This window comes from Carcharhinus amblyrhynchos, chromosome 13 (assembly GCF_965287045.1).
Source record: "Carcharhinus amblyrhynchos chromosome 13, sCarAmb.v2.hapA, whole genome shotgun sequence".
NCBI classification, from domain to species: domain Eukaryota; kingdom Metazoa; phylum Chordata; class Chondrichthyes; order Carcharhiniformes; family Carcharhinidae; genus Carcharhinus; species Carcharhinus amblyrhynchos.
In genome coordinates this window covers 9063955-9089923 of record NC_137336.1, presented here as the reverse complement: position 1 = coordinate 9089923, position 25969 = coordinate 9063955, and the positions used below count along the sequence as shown (strand labels likewise).

Here is a 25969-nt window from a genome sequence, read left to right as displayed (position 1 = left end):
CACATTGAATTTATACAGTGAATATTATTTGTGTAAGAATTCCATTGAAACACTTCAGAAAACAACTTGATCCATGTAGAAAACCCAAACGTCATTGCAATTTCTGTAATGGCCATTTTGAAGCGTTTTAGAACATGCTTTTGGATATTTTATGAATAAAGTACATTTTTGCAAAAAAAAAATTGGCCGGAACTCTACCACCTGGCCCACCACGGAATCAGTGCGGGCAAGGGTCCAACAACAGAAATCGCCGTTGACATCAGGTGCAGAGTCTTGGTGAGTGAGGGCATAAAATCCCGCCTATAATAGCCGGATTCTCATTTCTGAGTCAGAGAACATGGATACAACCCCTACCCAGCCTGAAACACAAAATCTGACACTGCAGTAATGAGGGAGTGATGCAGTGTCTTTTGGAGGAGGACTTCCCTCTCAATTGGTTGCAAAAGATTCCATTGGCTTATTTTGAAGATATGACCACACTAGAGAGGATACAGGGATTTACCAAGACGTTGCCTGCTATGGAGGTTTATCAGAATGTTGCCCGCTTTGGGGATTTATGACTCTCACCAACTTTTTCAGATGCACCATAGAAAGTATTCTTTCTGGTTGTATCACAGCTCGGTATGGGTCCTGCTCTGCCCAAGACCACAAGGGACTACAAAAGATCATGAATATAGCCCAATCCATCATGCAAACCAGCCTCCCACCCACTGACTCCGCCTACACTTCCTGCTGCCTCGGTAAAGCAGCCAGCATAATTAAGGACCCCATGCACCCCGGACATTCTCTCTTCCACCTCCTTCCATCTGGAAAAAGATACAAAAGTCTGAGATCACGTACCAACCAACTCAAGAACAGCTTCTTCCCTGCTGCTGTCAGACTTTTGAATGGACTTACCTTGCATTAAGTTGGTCTCTCTCTGCACCTGAGCTATGATTGTAACACTGCATTCTGCAGTCTCTCGTTTCCTTCTCTATGAATGGTATGTTTTGTCTGTGTAGCGTGGTAAAGGTTATGCTAATTTTCTTATTCTAACTGTGTTCTTAAATAAACTTTGTTTGATAAGAGCTCCCTAGTAGGTCACTTTAGTCATACCTTAGGCTCACTCATGCAAAATGTATGGTTCAGGCTGACTTCATAAAACATCTTGAAATATCTGACCTGGGTCATAACAGAAGGTGCAACGGATACGTACAGAGTTTATTTCCCTTACACAGAATGTTAACGTCTCTACTTTCTCAGAAAGCAAAGGAAATTTGTCATGTCTGCTCCGACTCTGACCAACTTTTACAGATGCACCATAGAAAACACTCTTCCTGGATGCATCACAGCTTGGTATGGGCTCCTGCTCTGCCCAAAACAGTAAGAAACTACAAAGGGTCGTGAATGTAGCCCAGTTCATTACACAAACCAGCCTTCCATCCATTGACCTTGTCCACACTTCCCGTTGCCTTGGTAAAGCAGCCAGCATAATTAAGGACTCCACGCACCCCAGACATTCTCCCTTCCACCTTTTTCCATTGGGAAAAAGATGCAAAAGTCTGAGGTCCCGTACCAACCGATTCAAGAACAGCTTCTTCCCTGCTGCCATCAGACTTTTGAATAGAACTACCTCGCACTAAATTGATCTTTCTCCACACCCTAGCTATGGCTGTAACACTACATTCTGCACTCTGCCCTTTCCTTCTCTATGAACGGTATGCTTTATGCACAAGAAACAATGCTTTTTACTGTATACTAATACATGTGACAGCAATAAATCAAATCAAGTGTTTGTCTATTATCTGGCCTTCCTTGCTCTTGGCTAAAGGGGCAGAGTGTAGACGTCAGAGTATGGTAGCATAAAAATAACAACCTCAAAACACAAAGGACAGCGTTTTTGGCAGGTTACGTGTTTATCTACAATGTCTCCATTTTACAACTTGATGTGACAGCTCGGAAATGCAATACTGACAACTTTACAAAAAAAAGACATCTTTGTATATTTATATATAAAAACACTTGTCAGGATGAGAGTGCCAGCATGAGTGCGAGAACATAAATTCCAAGTTATCTGCACAGTTTAACAACCCAAACCACAACTATTTAAATATATACAGTAGCCACTTGGTCAGTGTGATTCTACAAGTTTGCGCGTTCTTCCTCCTGCCTGCATGCGTTTCCTCCGGGTGATCTGGCTTCCTCCCACACTCCAAAGGTATGCGGGTTAGAGGGATTGGCCATGACAAGTTGCCCCATCGTGTCTCAAGATGTGCAGGTTGGGGCATTAGTGGAATAAATAGTGTAGTGTGACAGGGAGAAAGCGGGTGGGGGAGGTGGTAGGCCTGGGTAAGAGAGTCGGAGGAGACTTGATGGGCCGAATGGCCTCCTTCTGCATGGTAGGGGTTCTATGATTCTATAAGTCGTGGTTGAGGTGGCCCAGGACTCGCCTAGTGAGGACCCGACCAGGGGAAACTAAAAATCCACTCAGGAATCCTCCACCATGACCACAGAGTATGGAAATCCTCTCACTGGTCATATTTCAGGACCCCGGGCCTGTTGTTTCTGTAGGTTTACAAAAATCAAAGTCTCATTCTGGCCGAAGAGAATGCAATTGCTTCTCTGGATCCTTGTGCTGTTTGAAAATATATCTTACTGTCCGGCACAGGGTGTACAACACAAGATGGCAGTGTGGTGAATAAGACATCCAACAAACTGGGCACGTGCCAAAAGAGAAACTGCTGGAAAATCTTTGCCAAGCTTTGACAAAGGGGTCGCCAGGACTCGAAACGGCAGCTCTTTTCTCTCCTTACAGATGTTCCCAGACCTGCTGAGATCTTCCAGCATTTTCTCTTTTGGTTTCAGATTCCAGCATCCGCAGTAATTTGCTTTTAAATTGGGTACATGCTCCTGGCAACTACAGGGGAGGGGGGTCACAGCATTTTCTTTGCTGGTCTTCTGGATCACTGCCTGGTGGGAACTGAAGGCCCACCCTCCGGAACTCCCCCTCTCCCCGCCACCTGTCCCGGGGACCACGAAAACTTACATTGTCCATTTTGCCTGGCGGCTCACTGTGGCTTTTGGTGAGGTAACTCAAAATTGGCGTGTGTGTGTGTGTGTGTGGGGCGGGGGAGGGAGGAGAAGGGATGAAGTGGGGTCTGTTCAAACAGAAGTCAAACTGAGACGTGTTTAGAGCTGTGGAAATGTGGAGCAGGATCTATTGAGCCCCAAATACATCATTGTAGGCTGGACCCTCAGAACTGGTTAGCACTCTGCCTCACAGCGCCAGGAAACCAGGTTCAAATCCTGGCTTGGGTCACAGACTGTGTGGAGTTTGCACATTCTCCCTGTGTCTGCGTGGGTTTCCTCCGGGTATTCCGGTTTCCTCCCACAATCCCAAAGATGTGCAGGTTAGTTTGACTCATGACGCTAAGTTGTCCCTCAGTGTCAAGATATGCAGGTTAGGGGATTAGCGGGGTAAATACCAGGGGCTACAAAGAACAAAAACAGCCCGGGAAAAAGGCCCTTCGGCCCAACGAGCCCGCGCCGCCATTTTAACATTACCAGTCCCCCCTTCCACCCATGACCCTTATCTATTGTTTTATGGCAATCCATACTGAGGGAAACCAATTTAGGGACAATTTATTACTTCCAATCAGCCTAATAGCACATCTTTGGGGTGTGGGAGGAAACTGGAGCTACGGGGATAGGGCCTGGATAAGATGCTCTGTTGAAGAGTCAGTGCAGACTCGATGAACTGAATGGCTTCTTCCCAAGGGAGTGCAGAGGAGGTTTACTAGGCTGATACCGGAGTTGAGGGGGTTGAGCTATGAGGAGAGGCTGAATAAACTAGGCTTGTACTCGTTAGAGTTTAGAAGAATGAGGGGAGATCTCATTGAGACGTATAAGATGATGAATGGGATGGATAGGATAGAGGTGGAGAGACTCTTCCCGCTCAGAAAGGACAGTAGGGCTAAGGGGCACAGCCTCAAGATAAAGGGGGGGGCAGTTTAGAACGGAGTTGAGGAGGAACTTCTTCACTCAAAGGGTGGTGAATCTCTGGAATTCTCTGCCCGTTGAAGTGGTGGAGGCTACCTCGCTAAATATTTTTAAGACGCGGGTTGATGGGTTTTTGATAAGAGAGGGGATTAAGGGTTATGGGGAGAGGGCGGGAAAGTGGAACTGAGCCACTTCAGATCAGCCATGATCTTATTGAATGGCGGGGCAGGCTCGAAGGGCTAGATGGCCTACTCCCGCTCCTATTTCTTATGTTCTTATGTTCTAATGCATCGTAAGGATTCTATGAACCCTGAGGTTTATCCTTATTGTTCTTTATCATGGCTGGACAGGGCATGGTAGGGGTGAACAGGGAGTGGGGGGGGGGAGGGGGGGGGGGGAAGGGGAAATCATTTGTGACCCCCACCTGATTGACTTTACCCAGGTGGAGAGACAGCCTGAAGCCCTAACTCTTTTCCCTCCTGGCTACAAGGAAAACAACAACACAGTGACCAAGTAAGCAAAATGGAGACCGGGTGCCCCTCAGCAGGAGTCGGGGACAAAGCTGTTGTTGCAAACTGCAGTAACCTAGAGTAAACCATGACGTTAAATTAAATGCACAAGAAATGCCCTTCTCCATGTAAATATACAGTCTAAACCCCAGTTACACCATTTCAGATTCCAATGGTGAGACTTAACCGTATGGTTGGTAAGTAAATAACACGGTATTTAAATTTACAGGTTTAAACATTTTTAAGTTAATAAATTACCGTAAATAATGGTTTTCCAAAAGTCCAAACAAGTGTAAACGTCACAGTTTGTGTAATGCTCGATTGCTGTGGAAAGTTTGTAATGTACACTATTTAAACAGAGAACCCACTCGCAGACAAGGAGTGAGGTGATAAGAGGTTTTCACTTTCGCAGATACGGCTGACTTTAAATTGGGGGAAATGGGGGACAGGTGAAATCATTTATTGCCAAGAAGAGACAGAATATTTCAATCCAAAACACTGAAAGGGAAATTGGGGGAAAACATTGATCAATTTCTAGAATGTACGCTCAGGTACAATCCTAGAAAAGCAGCTTCTCCCACCATCAGGCTGGTACACGACTCCACCTTGCAAAGTCTACAGCAGAACCTCGTTACCTGCACCCCAAATATCTGTGTTCCCTGCCAATCACTTGGGGTTTAACAGGATAAAGCTTAGTTATCATTTGGAGAATTCTCTCCTCTCAATCTTTCCATCTAACACCAGGTAATCTTACAACCCAAGACTGGTTCAGTCCAGTTTCCATCACTTCATTCTTATTTTGGAGGGCACGGCCTTATTCGCGATCAAGGATTGTCTGCCTGCCATTTTGTCGATAATGGAAGTTCAACCATACTTCATAAGACCAAGATGCAGCTTGTTTACTTCCTGCCCCGCATTGGCCAAAGACACTGGAATTCTTCTCATCCAAGGTCAAAGTGCAATGGTTGACGTTAGCATGTAATACCTCCCCACCAGAGTCCATTTGGTCCCAATTTGGAAGCCTCTATATTAAATGTTCCTCAGGGGTATCTTCGAGCTCACTGACCCAGTTTAGATTAATTGAAACTTTGTATAAAATGGGCGGCTCATCCATCCTCAGTATCGTGTGGAATTTTCCGTGCAATATTTTCATGAAGATTTCGATCCTTGGTTAGGCTTTCTCCCTGTGTAATGGCTCAAGTTGACTTGAGTTTGAATGAGACAAAAATCTTGAAAAAGGATGATTAAGTATTTCAAACCCTGAAAACCATGAAGACGTGGAACCAACCCATTTGCGATGCTACATCTGGAAAGCAGTGAGAGGCCTGCACAGTAGCACAGTGGGTTAGCACTGCTGCCTCACAGCGCCACGGACCCGAGTTCAATTCCCGGCTTGGGTCACTGTCTGTGTGGAGTCTGCATGTTCTCCCCGTGTCTGCATGGGTTTTCTCCGGGCGCTCCGATTTCCTTCCACAGTCCAAAGATGCGTGGGTTAGGTTGATTTGGCAATGGGAAATTGACCCAAGTTTCGGGGGGGATTAGAAGGGTAAATATGTGGGGTTACGGGAATAGGGTGGGATTGTCGGTGCAGGCTCGATGGGCCAAATGGCCTCCTGTTGAACTGTAGGGAGTCTATGACGACCAGTGAAATGCACCATTCTTTTTGCAAGAGGACATAACTCTTCGCACACGGCCTCGTTACATTTAAATAAACCGCACACCATTCAGCAACATACTTTAAATTTGGGGAATTGAATTGCATTCTGTGTGAACTAACGAACAGCAGTGGACTGTGGCCGCCACGTAGTCACTGACCCTGAACCATTTCGAACAGCGAGCAGATTGCGCGGGAAGTCATTGAGATCCCTTTATAAACTTAACCCAGAGGGAGGAGCCCGAAATTCCATTAACTTAAACTTCAGCTACAATGCGATCAAGGAAATAGTGGTCATTTCAAATTGTTTTTTTTTTAAAATGCGATTCCTGTCCAAAGACACACAAGTGACCGTCTTATCTGCTGGCCTTTTGTCAGGAGAGATGGAGTTTTTACAGACTCTCCAGCTGGTGGGATTTTATGGTCACGCTGACTTTGGAAATGACTCGATTGGTTTTACGACCCCAGCCTCGCCGCGATGGGGGCCGGACAGTTCCACATGAGGAGTTGTGACCAGAGTTCGCCTGTCTGCTAGTTTTGTCCAGTAGCGCACGGTTGTCCAGAGTCTGTGCTCAGAGACTCCGAAAAATTCCTTTTCCTGAAGAAACTCTTCAATATAGTAAAGCTCCTTCGGGAAGCAATCAAAAATCAGTTCTCTTAAGGTGACATCTTTACGGAGCGAATTGGTGCACAACAGGTAGAGAGAAGAATCCTTGCCAGGGCCTCTCTTCCAACATACTCTTCATTGTGAGGAGGAGTTCAACTCTTCAGATGAAGAAAATCAGAGAGGGACCACTCCTAAGAAAGAGAATAATGGTCCACTTCAGGAGGGGTGAACATTAATCGAAGCTGAACTCCAGCCACGCCTTGAGGAACCAATTATTGCTTACAGTCTTCACTCCCTTCTGGCCCTCTTGGGGAAGCTACCACAGTGGAGATGAAAATGTACAATGACCTTCACAAGCATCCAGTCAGCACTTGAATAATAAGCACAGACCTCCCCACAGGACGATTACACCATCAGCAATGTCAAAGGCTTCAATCGTCCCTGGAGACCCAATCAGTGCTCAGAAGGACTAGGAATCGACCAGGCCCCTCACAAATGAATGATGATGAGACTGAAAATGCCGGCTTGATCTCCCGGGAGAACCGTCTGAAGCATGAACGCGCCGGTTCAGCCTTTGTTGTTGTGTGTCGGACAGCTACCTGTTGTTCTGGAGTTCTTCTCTCAGCCACGTGGGCAGGGTCTGTCCCAGTTTATACAGGAGCTTCGACAGCTCTATGTTGGAATCCCTGTAGTATTCTCTTAAAAACGCTCTCGACTGTGGAAAGAGGGAGAAAGCGGAATGGCGGTTACCATCACAAAGGCTTAGAAATGCCACTGAATAAAACATTAAGCAAAAGCCAATACTGGAGCTGAACGTGGTGACGTGGCTGCCTCTCCCACGGCAAAATGGTAAATGAAGACAATCCCATTGAGGTGGCCAGTTCAGCCAATAACTGGCAAAGAAAATTTATACAAGTTCCAGCAAAGGCCGTAGCTGTGTCTACAACTCAACCTCTCTTCCATTTACTCTTGTTAAAACAGCAACACTTAACAGGGTACAGGCTCACAGAAAACAGAAGCCAAAGTTTTATGGCTGTTCCTGCTGGTGGGATCTTCATAGATTCAGCCTACTTAGCCTGCACTGATCACAATCCCCCCACAATATCTGGAACTAAGAATCTACCCGATTACCATGAAACCCGTTGCAAATTTTGGGAAAACCCCCATCTGGTTCACTAATGTCCTTCGGGGAAGGACATCTGCTGTCCTTACCTGGACTGGCCTCTATGAGACTCCAGACCCACAGCAAAGTGGTTGACTCTCAACTGCCTTTGGGCGACTAGGGATGGTCAATAAATGCTGGCCCAGCCAGCTACGCCCATGTCCTATGAGTGAATAAAAAAAAAAATCCCACCCAGGCCTTATTCCCATAACGCTACACATTTACTCTGCTAGTCCCCCTGATACTAAGTGCAATTTAGCATGGCCAATCCACCCAAACTGCACATCTTTGGAGTGTGGGAAGAAATCCACGCAGACACGGGGAGAATGTGCAAACTCCACACAGGCAGACAGAGAGTTGAGTAAGAGAGATAGCTATTTGATATGACATGAAAAAAGAATTAGTAAGAGTTTCTACAAGTACTTAGATGGGAAAAGAATTGGTGCTCAATCTTTATCTACACCGAGCTATGACATACTTGGACAATTTTCCACATTGCTGGGTAAATGCCAGATGTCAGTGTTGTAGCTAGACTTGGCCAGGGACACGACAAGTTCTGGAGCACACGTCTTCAGGACTATTGCTGGGACATTGTCAGGGCCCATAACCTTTGTAATATCCGGTGACTTCAGCCATTCCTTGATATCATGTGGAGTGAATGGGATTGGCTGAAGACTGACTGGGTGGCACAGTGGTTAGCACTGCTTCCTCCCAGTGCCAGGGACCCGGGTTCGATTCCCGGCTTGGGTCACTGTGTGTGGAGTTTGCACATTCTCCCCATTACTGCGTGGGTTTCCTCCGGTTTCCACCCATAGTCCAAAGATGTGCTGGTTCGGTGAGTTGGCTGTGTAAATTGTCCGTTCGTGTCAAGGGGACTAGCTAGGGTGGGGTTATGGGGATAGGGCCTGGGTGGGATTGTGGTCAGTGCAGACTCGATGGGCCGAATGACCTCCTTCTGCACTGTAGGATTCTATGACATCTGTGATGCTGGAGACCCTGGAGGAGGCTGAGATGGATCATCCACTTGGCGCTTCTAGCTGAAGATTGTTGTGAATGCTTCAGTCTTGCAATGATGTGCTGGACTCCCCCAACATTTTAACTGTGCTTTGATACAAGTCAGGACATTGGGAGCATTGAGTACGTACGTCTGTGTCCATCTCTGGGTATCTCCGGCCTTTGCTTTTCCCCAGGCACTTTGTTTTATTGCCTTCCAACAGCTGACACCAGAAACCTTTCTTTGGATCAAATCTGAAATTCAGAAAATAATGTGTGTCAATGACTTGCCAAGGTCAGGCCCATTTCCCCCAACATTCCTACGTGCTATATGAGGGGGTGACCTGTACGAGGGGTACAAGATTACGAGGGACATGGACAGAGTGGATTTAGAGTTCCCCTTAGTTGAAGGGTCAGTCACGAGAGCACATAGGTTCAAGGTGAGGGGCAGGAGGTTTTGGGGGGGGGGGGGGGATGTGAGGAAGGGCTTTTTACCCAGAGGGTGGTGACGGTCTGGAATGCGCTGCCTGGGAGGGTGGTGGAGGCGGAATGCCTCACATCCTTTAAAACGTACCTGGATGAGCACTGGGCACCATCAGAACATTCAGGGCTACGGGCCAAGTGCTGGCAGATGGGATTAGGTAGGAGTTCAGATGTTTCTAATGTGTTGGTGTGACTCGATGGACTGAAGGGCCTGTTCCGCACTGTATGATTCTATGACATTGCTGCTTAAGCTGGTGTTTAGTACCTTTCCCCAGTTACCCTGTCAACTGGTTGACTGCTGGGTCACTCGAGGGCAGTTAAGAGTTAGCCACGTTGGCATGGGACTGGAGCCAGTCCCAGGATGGGTGCGAATGGCAGGTGTGCGTGAACCAAACTAGTTTTTTTTGGCCATTTGACACCGTCACGGTCTTTCTGTTGCTGAGATCAAGTTACTTCCAGACATCTTCTTCAACGATTCAAATGCTCAAACTCCCAGGGTGAGATCTGAACATTGCCTGGATTATTAGTCCAATAACATTAGGGTGCAGGATGAGGCTATTCAGCCCGTCATGACCATGCATGAACCATGCGGCTGATTGTTGTCTTCAAGGGCACATGTGAGGAAAGCCTGGAGCCTTCTCTTCACCATGTGGAGATGCCGGTGTTGGACTGAGGTAAAAACAGAAAGAAGTCTCACAACACCAGCCTAAAGTCCAACGGGTTTATTTGTAGCAAACACCGCAAGCTTTCGGAGCGCTGCTGTTCCTTCGTTGGGTGGGTGGGCTTGTGGCGTTTGCTACAAATAAACCTTTTAGACTTTAAGCTGGTGTTCTGAGACTTCTTTCTGCCTTCTCTTCACAGCGGAATGGGACCTGTCCCCCCCTGTGATCCCACTCCATTTTCCCGGATCAGGCTGCTTTATTTGTGGCCTCAACGGATTCCCTGTCGGGAATGTCTGCGCTATCGAGGGAGCGCAGCAAAGGTTTACCGGACTGATTTCTGGGATGACGGGACTGACGTATGAGGAGAGACTGAGTTGGTTGGGATTGTATTCGCTCAAGCTTTGGCGGGGGAGGGGGGAAATCTCATAGAAATCTATAAAATTCGAACAGGACTAGACAGGGTAGACGCAAGGTGGATATTCCCAATGGTGAGGGAGGCCTGAACCAGGGGTCACAGTCCGAGGATACAGGGAGTAGACCATTTAGGATGGAGAGGAGGAGACATTTCTTCACCCAAAGAGTGGTCAGCTGTGGACCACAGAAAGCAGTTGAGACCAAAATATTGTATTTTTTTCGAGAAGGAGTTAGATATAGCTCTTGGGGAGAAAGGGATCAAAGAACATGGAGGGAAAGCAGGAACAGGATATAGAGATGGATCATATTGAATGGCGGAACAGATTCAAGGGGCCAAATGGCCTCCTCCAGCTCCTCTTTTCTATGTTTAAATATGAGCTCAAAATCCCAGCTGCGCCCCCCTCCACCCCCCCATCCCCACCCCCCACCCCCCACCCCTGGGGAAACGGTACAAGTTGTGAGGTAAAGATGATAGGGGAGATCCAAGGAGGATTCTCAGACTTGCAGTTGGGCCTGAGCTGAGACTGAGGGCCTGCTGAAATGGAAGGCGGGGAACCCTGGGGCAGCCTGAATCCACCACCCCATTAAAAAAAAAAGATTTTATCGCGACCACCCCAGTCCGGTCACCACAGCTACACGCGTGGTTACTGAGGGTCACGTCTCACCTCCTGAGGCCCTGTCAGCAGAGTGGGGGAAACCGCTCCGAGCTGATGTGCCAGTTAACTGTTACTGATACAGAGAGGGAGCTGAGAAATCTCTCTCTCGTCTCGGGAACCTGTTTCTGTTGAATATTCCATGAAAACGTGACCCATTTCTGCTCGGCTGCCCCTGAAATGCACCATTTCCCATGAGCCCACCCTGGGAACGGCCTGTTTTATTTGGTCTGTTTGGCGTTAACATGAAGACAGACCAAAAGGGGGAGGTATTGTTCAGTATATACTCAATCCCAATTGTGTGAGAACTGCTTTATAATGATCGCAGCACACACACACACACACACACACACACACACACACACACACACATATATAGGGCCTTTAACATGACAAAATGAGCACAGTAAGAAGCCTCACAACACCAGGTTAAAGTTCGATGGGTTTATTTGGAATCACAAGCTTTCGGAGTGCTGCTCCTTTTTCAGCTGAGTGAACACTCTGGGAAAAAGACTCTGACTATCCACTCTATCCGTGCCTTTGATCGTTTTGTAAACCTCTACCAGGTCACCTCTCAGCCTCCGACTTTCAACTGACAACAAACCAAGTTTGTTCAATCTCTCCTCATAGCTAGCACCCTCCAAACTAAGCAACATCCTAGTAAACCTCTCCGCACCCTTCCTAAAGCCTCCACGTCCTTCTGGTTGTGTGGCGACCAGAATCGAACACAATATTCCAAATGGGGCCTAACTAAGGTTCTATACAGCTGCAACATGACTTGCCAATTTTTGTACCCTATTCCCTGATTGGTGAATGCAAGCATGCCGTATGCCACTTGCGTTGCCACTTCTAGTATCGGTGGATATGTATGTCCAGATCTCTCTGCCTGTCAATACTCCTAAGGGTTCTATCATTTACTGTATAATTCTACATGCATTGGACCTTCCAAAATGCCATTACCTCACACTTGACTGAATTAAACTCCATCTACCATCTGTCCGCCCAAGTCTTCAAGTCTATATCTTGCTGTGTTCTCTGACAATCCTCTTCACTATCTGCAAACTTACTGATCAGATCAGCTACATTTTCCTCCAGACCATTTATATATAATACGAACCGATGCCTGTGGAACACCGCTAGTCACAGCCTTTCATTCAGAAAAGCACCCTTCTACTGCTGCTCTCAGTATTCTAGGGCCTCTCACATTTCACAGTCCGTGAATGGGTGCTCATCTAAAACTCTGCTTCCTGTGTCCAAACTTGCACCAAACCTCCTTCACCCATCAACCCTGCGCTCGCTGATGGTTAAGCGATGTCTCGATTTAAAAATTCTCATCTCCCCTTTCAATGGCCTGGCCCTTCCATCTCTCCTTCAGCAACATCAACCCTCCAAGATCGCTGATCTCTCTCTCCACGTCGCCCCCCACCCCCCCCGACCCCCCACCCCCACCCCACCTCACTTCTGTCCTCTTGTGTAGCCCCACTTTTCATTGCGTCTACCGACGGCAGTCCTCAGCTACCTGGGGCCCAACTCTGGAACTGTGGGACCGTCAAAAAGAAACCAGCGCACCGGGGGGTGGGTGAAGATTGTGGAGCCCAGTGTCTACGAGGATGTTGGCATCAGTTCTTTCAAAAGGAAGTTGGATGGACACCATAGGGAAATAAATTTGAAGGGACTGAGTGAGGGATTGGGACTGACTGGGTTGCTCTACAGAGAGCTGGCACAGACTCAGGGGGCTGAATGGTCTCTTTCTGAGCCTTAATGACTCAGTTACCAGCTGGCAACATGATTCATGATGTGGAGATGCCGGCCTTGGACTGGGGTAAAACAGAAAGAAATCCCACAACACCACTGCTCCCAGGACTCCCAGCCACCTGACGAAGGGACAGCCTGTCCCGAAAGCTTGGGGCATTTGCTACAAATAAACTTGTTGGACTTTGAAGCTGGTGTTGTGGGATTTCTTTCTGTTTTAACATGTTTCACCCCATCCCCCCCCAAACCCAGCAACCTGGTTGGAGAACCTGTGGGGCACTGGGTCTGTGTTTCAGGCGTCTGACAGTCCACACACTGTGCGGAGGGTGAGGTCAGTATCGGGCCCAAATGATTGCTTTCAATTGAAGACGGTTAAAATTCTACTCACATCAACAGCTTGCGATAGTCAATGACGTTCCGGAGCCCCAGGAATTTCTGCACCTTTTCCATCGTCGCCGCCGGCTCTGTTCGGAGAAGCTGGCCGTCGAGGACGAGGATCTTGAGAGGAGAGAGTGAGAATGTGTGACTGGAGGGGGACAGCAACAGGGCTGAGAGCACGAGGAACCTGCCTGCTCGCGGCTGCGTTTACCCTGTCCCCGCCAGCTGTCTTCCCCAACTCAATGGCCTGTCTCCCCCTCACCGACTAGCCGAAACTCTCCCGGCGCAGGACCCGATGGACTTATTGCAATCGCTGAACTTTCTTCATCTCGGCGCAATCCTGGCAGTGGCCACTTGGTGGCGCACAGACCGGGTAAGGGCAGCAAATTTCCTTCCCTCAAGGACATCCGTGAACCAGGTGGACTTTTACGGCAACGGTTTCATCATTGGACTTTTAATGCCAAATTTGGAATTGAATTCAGATTTCACTGTCTGCCGTGGTGGGACTTGAACCCGGGTCCTGGGTCTCTGGGTTACTAGTCCAGTGATAATACTGCGCCACTGCCTGCCCTAAATGTTGCAAACTTGTCAGCTGTCTGCAAGTCTAACCAAAAATTAATCTCACTAATTAATATCACTGCCCCTTATCTTCTAAGTTGATATTCAGCGTGTTGACGCTACAATCTTGTATCAGCCACAGACTGTAAATTGCAGAGTTAAAGTTCAGTCTAGGGTAGCACGGTGGTTGGCACTGCTGCCTCACAGCGCCAGGGACCGGGGTTTAAGGCTGGCCTCGGGTCACTGTTTGCACATTCTCCCCGTGTCTGCGTGGGTTTCCTCCGGTTGCTCCAGTTTCCTCCCACAGTCTGAACGATGTGCTGATTAGATGGATTGGCCATGCTCAATTGCCCCTCAGTGTCAGGGGAATTAGATAGGGCAAATACATGGGGTTACGGGGATAGGGTCTGGATGGGATTGTTGTCGATGGGCTGATTGGCCTCCTTCTGCATTATAGGAATTCTACGGTTCTATATAGTTGGCTAAGAGACAATTTCTGATTTGTAACTCGATGTTCTACTCTTTTAGCAAGTTGGGAAGAAAGGGTTAATTGTTACACTCAGCAACAAGGGAAGGCTAGGAGAGTCACTGCTGAACACAGTGTGGGTTGGTTGATGGAAGGTAGTCCACAGGCCATGCTTATAGCATCATTAACAGCTCGGCGTAGACTGGTTGTTAATCCTCGATGGCTCTTTGATGAAGAGTTAAGAGGAGGGGGTTAAGGGCCCGCTGGTAGCCTTGATAAAGATTCTTGTCAGGTTTACGGATCCCAGTGCTCCTACAGCCTGCTCTTTGATCTTAATCCGGTTATTAATGAGCCGTGCCTTCACTGCATATCATAATCTCCCTTGACAAAATACATTTTCCACAAAAAAACTTTCTACTCATTTTCATTAACAAATGGAGAGGGCTGCTAAAATTAGCATGGGACCCTTGGTCTTAAAGCCGTGAAGTTAAACTTTATAAGGCCTCATCTGGAGTACTGTGTCCTGTTCTGGGCACACACATGGGAAAGCTGTCAAGGTCTTGGAGAGGGTGCAGAGGAGATTAACTAAAATGGCATTAGGGATGACACATTTTTGTTACGTCGCATCAAAGAATTCTTACAGTACAGAAAGAGGCCATTCAGCCCATCAGGCACTGCACCAGCAATGAGCAATTGACCTGGTGTCATTCCCCTGCTTTCTCCCAGTAACCCTGCACATCCTTCCTTTCCAGACATTAGTCTACTTCCCTTCTGAATATCTCCATTGAATCTGTCTCCACCACTCTCAGAGAGTTCACTCCAGACTTAACTGCTCACTGTGTGAAAAACCTTTTCCTCTTGTTGCTTTTACTCCTTTTGCCAATTACTTCAAATTGGTGCCCACTCATTCTCGATCCTTTTACAGTGGGAATAGTTTCTCCCTTGTCTACTTTTTCTAGAGCCCTGAAGGTTTGAACACCTCTATCATATCTCCTCTCAGCCTTCCCTTCTCCAAGGAGAACAGTCCAAATTTCTCCTATCTACCGATGTTACTGGTCATTAACTCCTGAAACCATTCTTGTGAGTCCTTCCTACACTCTCTCCAGTGCCTTCACATCTTTCCGAAAGGGTCACTGTCTGTGCGGAGTCTGCACGTTCTCTCCCCGTGTCTGCGTGGGTTTCCTCCGAGTCCCCCGGTTTCCTCCCACAGTCCGAAAGACATGCTGGTTAGGTGCACTGGCCGTGCTAAATTCTTCCTCAGTGTACCGAACAGGTGCCGGAGTGTGGCGACTAGGGAATTTTCATGGTAACTTCACTGCAGTGTTAATACAAGTCTACTTGTAACACTAATAAATAAACTTTAAACTTTAAAAAATAGTGCGGTGCTTAGAACTGAATGCCATATTCCATCTGAGGTCCAACTAGTGTCCTGTACAAGTTCAACATAGCTTCCTTGCTCTTATACTCAGAATACTATATGTTTTATTAACTGCTCCCTCCACCTGTCCTGCCACCTTTAATGATCTAAGCACAGATATACTAAGCTCACTGTGCTGCTGCATTCCCTCAAATAATTTTACCTCTTATTTTATATTGTCTCTCCATTTCTTTCTATCAGAATGAATCACCTCACACATCTCCACATTAAACTGCATCTGCCACCTATCTGCCCATTCCATTCACAGGCCGATGTCCTTTTCAAGTTCTACATTATCCTCCTCATTCTTCACAATGCTTCCAAGTTTTGTCTCCTTCTCGAATTTTGAAACTGTGCCCAGTATTCCAAGGTCTAGGTGATGAGTATCTATCAGGGAGAGCAATGTTCCCAACACTGACCCCTGGGAAGCTCCGCTCCAATCCTTCCTGCTCAAACCCCTGCCCTTGGAAAGCCAGCCTGCAGACCAACAGGCCATAAGGGAGCCCATTTCAGAGCTGCAGCATGCCAGGGGTGGGCCAACCTAGCTGAGAGAGGGGCTTCCCACCCCTCACTGGGAGGCGTGGAGAGAAAGTGGACAATCTGAGTGACTGGCAGCTCTAGCAGACATGGCAGTGATAGCGTTCGGTAGTGGACAGTACTGGGACTGTAGGGAGAAGCAGGAGGGAGAGCGATGGTTGCGACAGAAAGTTAAGTCCTGGGTTTAGAGCGTGGGGAGGGATCTGAGAGCCCTGGGAAGGGATGGAGAGTGGGGCAGCATGGAGTTTTGGAGCGTGAGTAAGAAAGGGGAGGTGACCTCTTGGGGTGCAGAGGGGGAGGTTCCTCGATGCTTATAGACTTCCTCCAGAATGAGGCATTCCTCTTCTTGCCTGCCATTCTTCATAGAACAGCCCACCTCCTCCTGACCATGGCAGCTATATTTTAATCCAGAGAATCAGAGTAATGCTCTGGAGACCTGGGTTCCCACTACAGCAAATGGTGAAATTTGAATTCAATAAAACTCTGGAATTGAGAATCTAATGATGACCATGAAGCCATTGTCATAAAAACTCAGAGAACCATAGAAAAGTTACAGCACAGAAGGAGGCCATTCAGTTCATCTTGTCCATGCCAGCCCGAGGAACCCAGGTTTTCTTTCTGGTTCACTAATGTCCTTTAGGGAAGGAAATCTGCTGTCCTTACCCAGTCTGGCCTACATGTGGCTCCAGAGCCCCAGCATTGTGGTTGACTCTTAAATGCCCTCAGAGATGGGCAATAAATTTTGGCCCCGCCAGCGATACCCACATCTCATAAACAAATTTTTAAAAATGATCCCAGTCAATAGGCTTACTAACAAACCCAGTTGACTTTATTTATTGAAATAAGGCAGATGGACTGCCAATTCTGGCATCTGCCCACTTGGAGTTGGCACAGGGGTGGGTAGAAATGTGATAGGCTAGCCAATCAGCATAGTTTACAGCCTGGTCACTCTCTCTCATCCCATTTGGGGTAGGTGATGGCCCAGTGGTATTATTGCTAGCATATTAATCTAAAAACTCAGCTAATGTTGTGGGGACCCGGGTTCGAATCCCGCCACGGCAGATGGTGGAATTGAATTCGATAAAAAATATTTGGGATTAAGAGTCTCCTGGTGACCGTTGTCGATTGTTGGAAAAACCCATCTGGTTCACTTTAGGGAAGGAAATCTGCCGTCCTTACCTGGTCTGGCCCACAAGTGATTCCAGAGCCACAGCAACGTGGTTGACTCCCAACTGCCCCTCGGGCAACTAGGGCTGGGCAATAAATGGTCAGTCAGCGAAGTCCGTGTCCCACAAATGATTAAAAAAAAAACCCCCTCCCACCCCTCCCAAAGCTCACGGTGGAGAGAACTTGCCTGGTTGGCATGGTATTGGTTAAGCCAGCGCTCGATGTGCATGGCGTACCATCCAGGGACGAGACATCGGTTGCGGAGAGCTCTCAGCTTTGGCGTCACGTCTGCCGTGGCAGTGATGACCTCGTAGAAACTGTACTTCAGGGCCACGGGGTCATCGTGGGCTCGCTGATGCTGCAAAAGACGCAAAAAAGACATACACTTATTTCCAAATAAGAGAAAGTGAAAAGCTCCCGGTCTTTGTTTGGGGAGCAGTGTACAGAAGATGAGGAGAATACACTCTAAAGTATATTTTTCCCTGCCTGTTCTATTTCATAAAGGTTTCAGTTTGGCCCCCACCAGCAGCAGTGGTGTCTCGTCCTTGGGGAGATTGTTAGTGATTGTCGGAGAACCATTCACCGTGGACAGCATCACGCAAAGTGATGGCACTCTCACCCAGCGCCTCCCTGTCTGTGCACACACATATCCCAATCTCAGAACTTCAGCAGAATTTACAGCCCCCTTTTTGCCAATCTAAGTGACAGGCAGGCCCAGTTGTTAGCACTGCTGTCTTACAGCGCGAGGGACCCGGGTTCGAATCCCGGTTTGGGTCACCGACTGTATGGAGTCTGCACGTTCTCCCCAAATCTGCGTGGGTTTCCTCCGGCTGCTCCGGTTTCCTCCCGCAGTCCAAAGATGTGCAGGTTAGGTGGATTGGCCGTGCTAAATTGCCCCTTAGTATCGGGGGACTAGCTAGGGTAAATGTATGAGGATGGGGCCTGGGGTGGGATTGTTGTCGATGCAATGGGCCATCTAGCCTATTTCTGCACTGTAGGGATCGTATGGTTCTATGAATACTCCCTACTGTCTCCGCCTCTCAGTGTTTATTCCCAGCTACGTCCAGTGGGATCGGCCAGGTACCTGGTACCAGGAGTAGGCTCGGTCCGCAGGGTTGATGAGAATGGTGATGATCTTCGCCTTCGGGAGCAGAGCCGCTGCTCGCTTCGGGGCCACTTCGGAGTCAAAGTAATTAGCGCTTTTCTCAAAGAGGAAATCCGAACTGGTGTTGGAGGGAATAGGGAAAAAATCCATGTACCTGAATGGAGAAAAAGATGGGAATCAGTTGCATTATTGTTATTGTAAATTCATTCACTGGATTGGGCTAGGTCAGTGTTCATTGCCCACCCCTAATTGCCCTTAAGGAGGTGGTGGTGAGCTGCCACCTTGAACCGCTGCACCCCCTGTGGTACAGGTACACCCACAGTGCAGTTAGGGAGGGAATTCCAGAATTTCATCCAGCAACAGTGAAGGAATGCTGATATATTTCCAACTCAGGATGCGAGAAAGGGTCACTAGATCCTACCATCCAGAAGGACAAGGATAGCAGACACATGGGGAGCATCACCATCTGTAAATTCCCCTCCAAGCCACTCACTATCCGGACTTGGAACCATATCGCCGTTCCTTCACTGTCACTGGGTCAAAATCCTGGAACTTCCTCCCTAACAGCACTGTGGGTGTACCTACACCACACGGTCTACAGCGGTTCAAGAAGGCAACACGCCATCACCTTCTCAAGAGGCAATTAGGGATGGGCAATAAATGCTGGCTTCAGTCAGTGACACCCTTATCCAATGAATACATAAAAATATGTGTAGGCTCATATGACGGATAATTCACAACTATAGGGTGCAGAGAAAGATCCCAAACTGTTTTACGATTGAGATGGGACACAGAAGGAATTCATTAGAATGGGTGAAATTGTTCAAAGACTTGGGTTTTCTTTTAAAAAGTGGGAAGGTTCACAGTGAGCTCCACAGGAAGGAATGAACCTTAGAAGAATGGGGGGAGATCTTATAGAAACATATAAGATTATGAAGGGAATAGATAAGATGGAAGCAGGCAGGTTGTTTCCATTGGCGGGTGAAACCAGAAGCAGAGGGCAAAGCCTCAAAATAAGGGGGAGCAGATTTTGGACTGAGACCAAAAGAGAGAATGCTGGAAAATCTCAGCAGGTCTGGCAGCATCTGTAAGGAGAGGAAAGAGCTGACGTTTCGAGTCCAGCTTTGACAAAGTGTCATCTAGACGCAAAACATCAGCTCTTAGGTTAGGTTGATTGGCCAGGCTAAACATTGCCCTTAGTGTCCCGAGATGCATAGGTTAGTGGGTAAATATATAGGGATATGGGGGTAGGGCCTGGCTAGGATTTTGGTTGGCGCAGACTCGATGGGCTGAATGGCCTCTTTCTGTGCTGTAGGGTTTCTATGTTTCCATGTTTCTTTTCTCTCCTTACAAATGCTGCCAGACCTGCTGAGATTATCCAGCATTTTCTCTTTTGGTTTCAGATTCCAGCATCCGCAGTAATTTGCTTTTATCCAGATTTAGGATTGAGTTGAGGAGGAACTTCTCCAAACAAAGGGTTATGAATCTGTGGAATTCCCTGCCCAGTGAAGCAGTTGAGGCTACCTCATCGAATGTTTCTAAGGCAAGGATAGATACATTTTTGAACAGTAAACGAATTAGGGGTTATGGTGAGCGGGCGGGTAAGTGGAGCTGAGTCCATGAAAAGATAAGTCATGATCTTATTGAACGGCGGAGCAGGTTCGAGATGGCCTACTCCTGCTCCTAGTTCATATGTTCTTCTAACCGAATACTCTGCCATTAATGTTTGGGAGGGATTTGGTGGTGGGGTGGGGGGGGGGGCGGTAGCGAGACTGCTAATAACAAGGAGAACACACACAACACCAGCAATGAGCAATGTTGACTCCACGTTGACTGATTTTGCAATCTGGACGCCTTCAGACCTCTTGTTGCTCAGTGCAGCTGAATGATTTCCACCAGTCTCACCCAATAGACCTTGTAGCTTTTTGTCCAAAGCGCTTGGTAACCTGGCCCAGGAATCACTGAACAGGAACAAGACTGGGCCATTTGGCCCTCGGAGCTTGTTCTGCCACCTTGATATCCATTGCCAATCCGTATCTTTAACTGTAATGATATCCCCTTGCTTATGTTTTCCTTAGTGTCCTTATTTAACAAGTAGGTGTGTGCCTCCCTGTTAAATATCCACGCTCTTCGGGATTTATATTCTCTACAGATTCTCAACCATTTGTGTGAGGAAATGCTTTTGAATTTTTTCTTTCCTCTACATTGGCTTAAATTCAAAGAAAGCGTTCCAAAATACACATGTGCGAATCAAGTCACAGAGTCATGGGGGCAATCTTACCAAAGAGATTCTCAGCGCCAAATGAATGTGCAAACGGGAGAGAATCGCGCTGCTTTTTTTGCGTGAGTTAAAAATCGGATCTTACCACCACACTGAAGACAAAATATTACTAAATCTGTTTCCTGCCTGCAGGGTGACGGGGCGGGGCATAAATTCACTGAAAGTCAGCAGCTTGCAGCAGAGGCCGCAATCCACCCAACCCAAAACATTAATGGCAGAGCATTCGGTTATAAGAACATATAAACTAGGAGCAGGAGTAGGCCATCTCAAGCCTGCTCCGCCATTCAATAAGACCACGGCTGATCTTTTCGCGGACTCAGCTCCATTTACTCACCAAAAAGCCTTAATTCCATTACCGTTCAAAAATCTATCCATCCTCGCCATAAAAACATTCGACAGGTCTCTCTGTTCTGTGCAGAGTTTTAAGTTTATTTAGTTTTTTTTGAAAAAGTTTATCTATTAGTGTCACAAGCAGGCTTACATTAACACTGCAATGAAGTCACTGTGAAAATCTCCAGCGCTTGTTCGGGTGCACTGAGGGAGAATTTAGCACGGCCAATGCGCCTAACCAGCACTTTTAGACAGTGGGAGGAAAGTGGAGCACCTGGAGAAAACCCACGCAGACACGGGGAGAATGTGCAGACTCCGCACAGACGGTGACCCAAGCCGGGAATTTAACCCACGTCCCTCGCGCTGCAAGGCAGCAGTGTTATCCACTTTACCAAGAGGTCTGTCGGTCTCCTCCCCCCCAGCTATGGCTGACTTCTGTGACAGATCACCCCCCACCCCCCCAACCCCCACCCACCCCCACCCCCCATGGATGTACTGATTGCCCACTGCTCCCGTACAGGCCAGCCAATCCCGGTTGCAGAGTTGCAGTGTCCCCCACCCACCTCTACTCTCGGGCCAGCCCCCTTCCTCAATAGGCTCTCAATAGGCTCCGCCCCTTGGCAGTGCCCAAGGGGCACCACCCGACTTCCCCCAGCTTCCTGGGGGAGGGGGCCATCACAACAGGTCCCGGTCGATGGGCACCATCTGTGAGCTTTGCCAGCGAGGACCTTCACCGCCAGGCTGCAAAGGCAACTCAGCCTGGACAATAGCCCAATCTCGATGGGTATCCAGAAAGGTCGTGAGAGGTGAGGAATCAGGCACCCACTGACCGGTGGGGTAAGGTGGTAAGATCGCCCCCACTGCCCCCCCCCCCCCACCCCCCAGAGTTTTACAGCACTGAAAGAGGCCCTTTGGCCCATTGTGTCTGTGCTGGCCACCATGAACCTAGCTATTCTAACCCCATTTCCAGCACTTGATCTGTGGCCTTGTCAAGTTTGATAACTGAAGGCAAGGCCGCATTTCCCTCCCCCTCCAATATAACTGACAGTGTGCAGGGGAGTGAGGCGTACAGGGCTGTCCGGTTGCCGGTGAGTGTATAGCACATGTTGAGTAGCAGATTGGTTCCTTCGCTGCCTTACCAGTCAATGCCCTTGTGGTAGCTCGGCCCGTTAAAGAACTGCAACTCCTCGAAGCTGTCTGGGTTTGGAGAATTACTGGTGACGTCCAGGTGCATAGTGAGGAAAAGGTAAAGAGCTGTGGTACCTGGAGAGGGCGGAGGGAGGGAGAGAACGAGAGAGGGAGAGGGAGAGGGAGAGAGGGAGAGAGGGAGAGGGAAAGAAGGAGAGAGGGGGAGAGGAAGAGAGGGAGAGAGGGAAAGAGAGAGAGAGGGAGAGGGGGAGAGGGAGAGAGGGAGAGGGAAAGAGGGAGAGAGGGAGAGGGAGAGAGGGAGAGGGAAAGAGGGAGAGGGAGAGAGGGAGAGGGAGAGAGAGGGAGAGAGGGAGAGGGAGAGGGAAGGAGAGGGAGGGAAGGAGAGGGAGAGAGGGAGAGGGAGAGAGGGAGAGGGAAGGAGAGGGAGGGAAGGGGAGGGAGAGAGGGAGAGGGAGAGGGAAGGAGAGGGAGAGCGGGAGAGGGAAGGAGAGGGAGGGAAGGAGAGGGAGAGAGGGAGAGGGAGAGAGGGAGAGAGGGAGAGGGAGAGAGGGAGAGGGAAGGAGAGGGAGAGAGGGAGAGGGAAGGAGAGGGAGAGAGGGAGAGGGAGAGATTGCTGTTAGCGACAGTTACATCATGGTGCAGCTTTATGCAAACGTGTAACTAAATGGGGGTGGTTGTGTTTTAAGGCACATTCCCAGGTCTCTTCAGCTTCTTTTATTACAGTTTCTGATCCAAGCAAAACGCCCAACAGTGTGAAGATCGACAGATTACCACCCACATATCCACATTTCTCATAGACTACATGTAGCCGGTTCACTGTGTAACTCTGGTGAAGACCAGGGCACCACACCCTCTGCTCTCTCCCTGACCTTCCGAGTGTTTCCTGAGCGTGTTTTCCTTCCTAACTCCCAGCTACCTGTTCGTCTTGCAGCTTTGGTTCCCAGCTTGCAGAGTCGAATCGGAGATTGGATCACTGTCCCAAACACTGGGATATTCAGTGAGGGAGATTGTGTCTGACGTATGTTACCTCTGCCTGTTCTTTGTTAAACCCTCCCCACCGCCCCCGCTCTAGAGGGCAAATCCATGAATCATAGAATCCTGCAGTGCAGAAGGAGGCCATTCAGCCCATCGACTCTGTACTGACCGCAATCCCACCCAACCCCTATTCCCGTAGCCCTACACATTTACCCTGCTAATCCCCCCGATGCTAAGAGTTAACTTAGCGTGGCCAATCAACCTAACCCGCACATCTTTGGACTGTGGGAGGAAACCCACGCAGACACGGGAGGCATGTGGAAACTCCACACAGACAGAACCCGGGTCCTTGGCATTGTGAGGCAGCAGTGCTAACCGCTGTGCCACCCTGCTGCCCCCATGAATCAGGGTGGGCGAGGGGCGGGCAATGGAAATATCTGTTGACCTTGGGCAATAGTTTCCGGTTTCGGCTCGAACGGGTCTGTAAAGTTCCGTCCATCGTGTGAGCTTGGTTTCCTCTCTTGTTCAATCTCTTACTCAGTCTCACATTGTTATCTGGACACCCAGAAATTTTACCTTTTTTTGCACGCTCATCTGTGGGATTTTACCCAAACCTATTCTCCAGGTGTTGAAGATGATCATAGAATCCTTACCAGGGCAGAAGGAGGCCAGTCGGCCCGTTGAGTCTGCACCAACTCAGACAAAACACTTTATCCAGGCCTTATCCCCGTAACCCATGAATTTGCCATCCTGGGGCACTAAGGGGCAATTTAGCACGGTCAATCTATCTAACCTACACATCTTTGGAGAGCAGTTGGGGGGGATATTTTTCTCTGTTTACAGGCAATGACTGGATGATACTTCCACTTACGACATTCTTAATATGTACTGGATGTGTGCTGCTTGCACTGGGTGTATGTTGTGCGTACTGGTTGTATGTTGTGTGTACTGGGTGTGTGTTGCATGCACTGAGTGTATGTTGTGGGTACTGGTTGTGTGTTGTGTGTACTGGGTGTGTGTTGTGTGTACTGTGTGTGTTGCGTGCACTGGGTGTGTGTTGCATGTACTGGGTGTGTGTTGCGTCTACTGGGTTATGGAGAACCCCCCCAATTTGCAATTTCCCAATTCATTCAAATTAAAAGAGAAATGAACATCAGAGAGCTGGGGACGTGTAATTTTGTCAGCTGTGAATTACAGCAAGCACAAAATGTGCCCTTTAATATAAATTCTGATTGAGCAGAGTTATTGATTCAAGTGGGACACTGCAATAAAGGGATGAATGTTAATGAGCACCCACAGGAGTGCTTACTGAGCTGCTTCGATATACACATGGCTGCAGCAACATGAAGCCTCAAAGTTGGTGCTTTTTCACATCTGTTGAGGCGAGCATTCCACAAACAGCTGAGAAAGGGAGGAGCGCGCACTTCCAGAGGGTGAATGCCCGGTCTTGACATTTGTTAATAAATGCACAGATCCTGCTGGGGAAACCCAGCTGCTAGCGGCTGTCCCGAAGGCTCGCTCCAGCGCTGCTGGACTTTAGCCAAGTCAAGCTGTAAGAGGGAAACACCCCAATCATTGGCAGACAACACTAAAAAAAAACAGCCTTTCCTTTCCAAGCTAAAGAAGAGGATAAGATTCCCCGATAACGGAATACAATGCGGAAAAGTGTGAGGTTATGCACTTTGGAAGGAGGAATAGAGGCATAGACTATTTTCTAATTGGGAAAATACCTAGGAAATCAGAAACACAGAGGGATTTAGGAGTTATTGTTCAAGATTCTCTGAGGGTTAAGTTGCAGGTTCAGTCAGCAGTTAGGAAGGCAAACGCAATGTCAGCATTCATGTCGAGAGGGCTAGAATACAAGAGCAGGGATGTACTTCTGAGACTGTATAAGGCTCTGGTCAGACTCCATCTGGAGTATGGTGACCAGTTTTGGGCCCCGTATCTAAGGAAGGATGTGCTGACCTTGGAAAGGGTCCACAGGAGGTTCACAAGAACGATCCCTGGAATGAAGAGCTTGTCGTATGAGGAATGGTTGAGGGATCTGGGTCTGTACTCGTTGGAGTTTAAAAGGATGAGGGGGGGGAATCTTATTGAAACTTACAGGTCTCTGTGAGGATTGGATAGAGTGGACATGGAGAGGATGTTTCCACTACAGCAAAAACTAGAACCAGAGAGCACAACCCCAGGATGGAGCATTTGAGAGATAAGGAGAGACTGGATAGGGTTTGAATTGTTTTCTTTAGAGCAGAGAAGGCTCAGAGGGGACATGATTGAGGTGTATAAGATTATGAGGGGTATGGACAGGGTGAGTAGGGAGAGGCTGTTCCCCTTGATGAGGAGGTCAATAATGAGGGGGCAGAGTGTGAGGGGCAGGAGATTCAGAGGGGATTTGAGAAAATAAACTTCACCCAAGAGAATGGTGAGAATCTGGAAGGCGCTGCCTGGGAAGGTAGTGGAGGCCGGAAACCTTACAACCTTTAAAAAATATTTGAATGAGCACTTTGAAATATCATAACTTCCAAGGATACGGGACAAGTGTAGGAAAATAGGATTAGCGCGACTTTAGTGGTAGTTATTGTTGGTGAAGTTGATTTGATTTGATTTAATATTGTCATATATATTAGCATACTGGGGAAAGTATTGTTTTTTTGCGCGCTATAGAGACAAAGGCATACCGTTCACAGAGAAGGAAACGAGGGAGAGCAGAATGTAGCGTTACAGTTTTTAGGAGCATAG

The 25969-nt window shown here is 48.1% G+C and overlaps 1 protein-coding gene across 1 annotated transcript in view; it reads right to left on the bottom strand.

Moving 5' to 3' along the window:
* Positions 1-4359: 4359 nt before the first annotated feature.
* The window catches only part of ndst1b (N-deacetylase/N-sulfotransferase (heparan glucosaminyl) 1b), a 201561-nt gene continuing 179951 nt past the window's right edge, over positions 4360-25969 (bottom strand). Inside the window, exons 11-16 of the mRNA XM_080201264.1 lie at positions 22246-22369; positions 18475-18649; positions 17578-17748; positions 13256-13365; positions 9056-9158; positions 4360-7463 (exon numbers count right to left, since the gene is read on the bottom strand). Of these exons, the coding sequence (XP_080057390.1) occupies positions 7344-7463; positions 9056-9158; positions 13256-13365; positions 17578-17748; positions 18475-18649; positions 22246-22369 (803 nt within the window). The 3' untranslated portion in view covers positions 4360-7343. The remainder of the gene's footprint in view (positions 7464-9055; positions 9159-13255; positions 13366-17577; positions 17749-18474; positions 18650-22245; positions 22370-25969) is intronic.